The 5,093-nt window shown below is 51.0% G+C and overlaps 2 protein-coding genes across 2 annotated transcripts; one reads left to right on the top strand and one right to left on the bottom strand.

Annotated features, from left to right (window-relative positions):
- Positions 1-297: 297 nt before the first annotated feature.
- Positions 298-1,066, top strand: LOC120678916. Its single transcript, XM_039960362.1, has one exon. It carries the CDS (start codon positions 596-598, stop codon positions 1,007-1,009), a length of 414 nt encoding a protein of 137 aa, XP_039816296.1. The 5' UTR covers positions 298-595; the 3' UTR covers positions 1,010-1,066.
- Positions 1,067-1,810: 744 nt separating this feature from the next.
- LOC120678915 (60S ribosomal protein L10a) lies at positions 1,811-4,535 on the bottom strand. Its single transcript, XM_039960361.1, has 6 exons — positions 4,445-4,535; positions 4,258-4,296; positions 3,341-3,560; positions 2,897-3,062; positions 2,284-2,489; positions 1,811-2,169 (listed from the first exon to the last, which is right to left on the bottom strand). Exons 2-6 carry the CDS (start codon positions 4,260-4,262, stop codon positions 2,116-2,118), a joined length of 651 nt encoding a protein of 216 aa, XP_039816295.1. The 5' UTR covers positions 4,263-4,296; positions 4,445-4,535; the 3' UTR covers positions 1,811-2,115.
- Between the last annotated feature and the right edge of the window lie 558 nt (positions 4,536-5,093).

The raw sequence follows: 5,093 nt of genomic DNA, 5'->3' as shown, positions 1-5,093 counted from the left end.
TTCTTTTTTTGCAATACCTGTGTACCCTTCCGTTCACCTCCATCCAGTTTACACCGTTAAGATGCCCTGACATGTGGGCCCAACCAGAGAAGATGACCAAAATGCCCATGTCCTCTCCCTCACTCTCTCGTCTGTGCCCATCCAGAGCTCCGCTCCCACATGGCCTGGGCCAGCCTCGCCTCCCGCTCCCGCATGTGCCCCGCCCCCGGCGCTGCGGCCGCCATCGGCCCACGCTCGCGCGCCGCAGCCGGCGATGCGCCCGACGCTCGCGGTCCCCGCGGGCGGCCAGATCGTGGCGCTCCCGCAAGATGTCCCGGTAGCGCCGCCGAGGAAGTGCAGCCCGCTCGCTAGTGACAGCGGCCCGCCTCGAGGTCCTCGACCATGGTCTCGGCCGGCTGCATGGGCGGGAGCTCCGCTATCGCACGAGCAAGCGAATTTGGTGGGAGCTCGCGGACGGGAGCTAGGCCGCAGGCGCGCGCGCGTGCGGGTGCTCCGCAGGCAAGCAAGCACGCTGCCTATCCGAGAGCTAAGAACTGGGCAAGGAAGCAAGCTAGCTGCCAAGCAAGAGAGCTCATCGCTCACGGTGAATTGAGCCATGAACGTCACGACATCTCAGCTAGCCACCTACGACCTGGCCAAGGAGGCCATCCTCGCGCGCCGGGGCACAGGCGCCGACGGCCTCGCCACGAACGTCGCCGCCAGCTTCACTGCGGGCCTCGTCGCCGCCACTGCTGCGCGCAGCTGCTTGCCTGTGTGCTGCGCGCTGCCAGCCTGCGTGCTGCCTGCTTGCTCGCTGTTTGCCTGCCGCTGCCTGCCCCCGCCGCTGTGCAGCCGCTGCCTGTCGCTGCCCCTGCAGCCCGGCGCTCGAGTGGCCGCGCCCTGCCCCTACGCCCTACGCGCGGGTGGTTCGGCGGGGCCACGCCTGCGGCCCGGCGCGCGGGTTGCCCGGATCCGGTGCACAGCGGCGTCGGCGGTGGCCAGTGTTCGGCAGCAGGGCGCGGCCACCTGAGCGGCGCTGAGAACGTGCGCGGAGCAGAGCCGGCGGACGTGGCGCCAGTGCTTGCCGTTGGGCGCGAGGCGCCAGTGCTTGCCGTTGGGCGCGAAGACCAGGTCCTGGAAGTCGTACGTGAGGATCTCGGCGGTGCGGAAGTACGGGCGCGTGGCGAAGGCGCCATCATGCTCGCGCATGAGCACCGCCGCGGCGGCCAGGGAGGAGGCGACCAGCGCGGGGACCTGGCCGAGGCGGAGATGCAAGAGGTCGGGCGCGCCGTGCGCCGCGACGAGAGCGCAGAGGGTGCGGTGCGGGAGCCCGCCCACCTGGTGTAGGTTGCTGATTAGAGGTAGGTCCCGAGGCGCTGGAGGCAGGAGCCGCGCGTTCCGGCCAGCGGCGCGGGCCTTGCTAAGGTAGAAGAAGCCAACGAGGAGGAGAGGAAGGAGGAAAAGCAAGGGAGAGAGCTCCATTAATATCTGACGAAGACTCAAGTCTCAAGTGATGAAGCTAAATAGAGTGAGGGAGAGGAGAGGGGCATTTTGGTCATCTTCGCTGATTGGGCCCACATGTCAGGGCATCTTAACGGTGTAAACTGGATGGAGGTAGACGGAAGAGTACACAGATAAAAAAAATTAGTGGCAGGGCATATAAGTGCAAGTAAACTTTTTAGGGGTATAGAGGTTAAAAGCAACTTTTGTAAGGTTATAGAGGTTAAAGACTCTCCTACTAGCTCCGTCCTTTCTCCGGGAAAACAGTTCCATCAAAATCATGATTGCAAATCTACGTGATTGTCTAAACAAAGAAACTAGAGGAATGATGAATGCAGTTCATGACAACGATCTCATTCTCATACCAGTCAGGATGACAATATCATCGAAACTGCGGAGCTGCAAGTGACAAGGAGCAGCGAAAGAACCTTAACACAAGCTGCGACTGCAAAATCCCAAAAGCAATCCTCCACAGGTCCGTTCTGTTCCATTGAAGGAAACACTACATTGAGGACCAAATACTTCAACATTCTCATTGATAGGCACAAAACTGATGGGTACAAATCTAAGTTTCAAGACCAGCCCAGCTGGTGTGGCCTAGTATTTTTATCAACTTCACAAGGATCGCGGCAAGACTTAGAACACCCTGTATGGCTTCCCCATGGTGCTCTTGATGTACAGGCATCTCACCTGGAAAATAAAAATCACATCATGTTATAACCTGGTACTTCCACTTGCGTTCTAAATTATTATCTGGAACAGGAACAGTACTATTACAGACTTAATTAGAAACTCATCACTCACATTCTGCCAGTTTTTCTTCAGAAGGGACACAAGGAAGTTGACGCTCATCTGGATGTTCTGCTGGATCTGCTTCTCCTCCATGGACAGGTTACCCACAGCAACACCCATGCAAAGAACTTTCTTCAACTGGAACTTGACTGTAGCTTTTGTCTCGTTCACTTTGGATTCAAGAGACTCCTGGTGGGTAACCAGTGTAGGGAACTTGCCTGCAGAGACATAATAAGCATGATACAATCAGCAGGTAGTCAAGGTAGACAATACATAGCAATAAAAAAAGAACAAAGCTCAGGATGCACAGCTCAGTTAACAGGGATACTGTGATTAAAGATACTTCTTAGGTCTTGTAAAGAAATACCAATGTAAAGAAGTTAATATTACCACAATGAGATGGCTAGGCTTTGCAACAAATTTGTAACAATTTGATTGATTTCATTCAGTGCAGGCAAGATAACATTTTGAAGAATGAAAAGCTTTCCATGCATATCTCGAATGAATGTTAAACAACAAAATCATGTAAATCCACATTATTTTTATTTAATATGAAACTAGCATTATATCCAACAGCATGGTTTTAGATGAAAGAAATAGTCATGTCAGAAAAGAGGTTACTTGCCTGCCTTGTTGAGACCAGGACCAAGGAGACGGGGAATCTGCTTGATGATGGCCTCTGATGCTAAGAAAGCATGGTACTTCTTGGCAAGCTTCTTGACAAGCTTCTTGTTCTTGTTCATCTTCTTGAGCGCCTCGACATCCATGTAGTCAAGTCCAATCTTCTCAGCCTGCACATGTGTAAAATGGTTAGCACGGCATATTTGCTTTAGACAGAATAATGAAACTGATAATTTATCTAAGGAAATTTTACACAGTCGCAGCAAAGCAATAAAGATTTAAATGCTACGGAATTGAAGACTGCAAGCCCGTGATGGGCTACCATCTCATAATGCATAGCCAAAGTTAAGCAATTCAAAACGCATCTGTTTTCAGCTCAATAAAACTAGTATCATATCCATGCCGAATATGAATAAGTAGATTACTAAGTAAATTAATCATATCTTACCTCCTCAACGTGCTGGGCATCACCAAGCATGCACACCTTCATCTTTGGGCGGGGGATGTGAGGGAGCTTAACAGAGCCGCTGAAACGCTTGTCCTTCTGCGGGTCATAGTTCTTCAGACCAATCTGAAGCTCAACGGTCTCGGTGAACTTCCTATTCTTCTCTTTGGCATCCCCAACAATCTGGGAGATGGCATCCTTGAGAACCTCGGATTGCAACTTACTGCAGCAGATTTGCAGTATGGTCAGTAGCAAGTACACAGAATTTATACTAGAAGAAAGCAAATTTATCCTAGCCCTGGACAGCGAATCTTCTCTAGAATGATCCAACATTCAATTACCCCTTGTAATAAGGAGACTCCAGGGACAGTTGATCATAACAAAAGCGAAGCAACTTAACCAAACGTCACATGTAATTTCATTGTTTGAATTACTACAAGCATTAGGTAATCAGGCATCCCAATTGAACCATTGTCTAGAAGCATCCCTCAAATGGAAGTAAAATTCCAAAAGGCATAAATGACGGAATAGTCAATCATAACACAAGCAAAACCAGCTGAATGCCATGTGGCATGTGGATTCATTACGTGGACGACTAGGAGCCACTGGATCCCTTACTCGCACAGATTGAAAACTAAGCAAAGCAGGTGATACAGGGGGGCTCCACAATTTTTTTTGGGCCACCTCAACCTAAGGTCGACCTCGTAATTTTCAATGAAAGCACGTAAGCAATATCTTAACAAGCTAGCGATGTCCTAAATGACCATTTCATCAGCAGGTAAAAACATCTTGTAAAGCAGCAAACCATAACATGGCAACCGACAAGACAACTAGACGATTACACTAAAGAGTGATTTTTTTATTGCAAGTAATCCATGCATAGCATGAGATGCGACGAGAGGAAAAGAAATCAGCAGTACCTCATGGCTGCAACCGGTGACTCAACTCAACTCAACTCCCTGCAGGAAGAGGAAAAAAAAAAGAGAACACATCGAACGCTGGGTCAGGTCCGGTGAAATGGAGTAGCATGAGAAGATGAGACGGCGCGAATCGAGGCCCGAGCACAGGAGAGGCGGCAGCCTCGTCGGCGGGCGGGAGGACGGGTACCTTGCTTTGCTTCGGGCGGGCGACGGAGCGAGCGAGAAAGAAAAGCGGCGGCGGCCGCGGGAGTTATATGAGCAGCGGTGGGAAGGAAAACCCTAGAGCGAGCGAGCTCCCGATGGACGCCGCGTGGCCAGGCGCCCAACCGTCGGATGCGAGAGCTCGCTATGGGCTGTTTGGGCCGCGGGCGGACGAACATGGGCCATCCTTCTTTGTGGCTTTTGCCAGAAGAAGAAGACGGCCTTCCTGCTTCTGGGCCTACGACTGACTGCAGGCCGGATCCTTGTTGTTAAGCAACAAGAGTCTGCGTCGTGTGATGATCCTTGATGATCATCAAGGACTGATGATTGTTAAGCAACAAGTTTCGGCCTGATGATCCTTGATGCAAATGCGAGATCCATGTGTTCTGACAAAGGATGACCAATCAATGGTCAAGGGTGCCTTATCCAAAAAAAAAAAGGTCAAGGGTGACTAGTTGCGAAGTATGACATGTAGGTACGACGACTAATAAGCAGGTCTGAAAGAAAAGAAACACATTTCTTTTGGTAGAAAAGTCCCAAAGAAGAGTTGGTGGACCGAGATAACGTGATGGTGCACGAGACTTGCCAAATTTGTCATCTTTTTCAAAAAAAGAAAAGAAATTTGTCTGCGTGCA

This window comes from Panicum virgatum, chromosome 6N (assembly GCF_016808335.1).
Source record: "Panicum virgatum strain AP13 chromosome 6N, P.virgatum_v5, whole genome shotgun sequence".
Classification (NCBI taxonomy): Eukaryota; Viridiplantae; Streptophyta; class Magnoliopsida; order Poales; family Poaceae; genus Panicum; species Panicum virgatum.
Note: the sequence above shows the minus strand (reverse complement) of the source record. Positions and strands in the feature narration are given on the sequence as shown.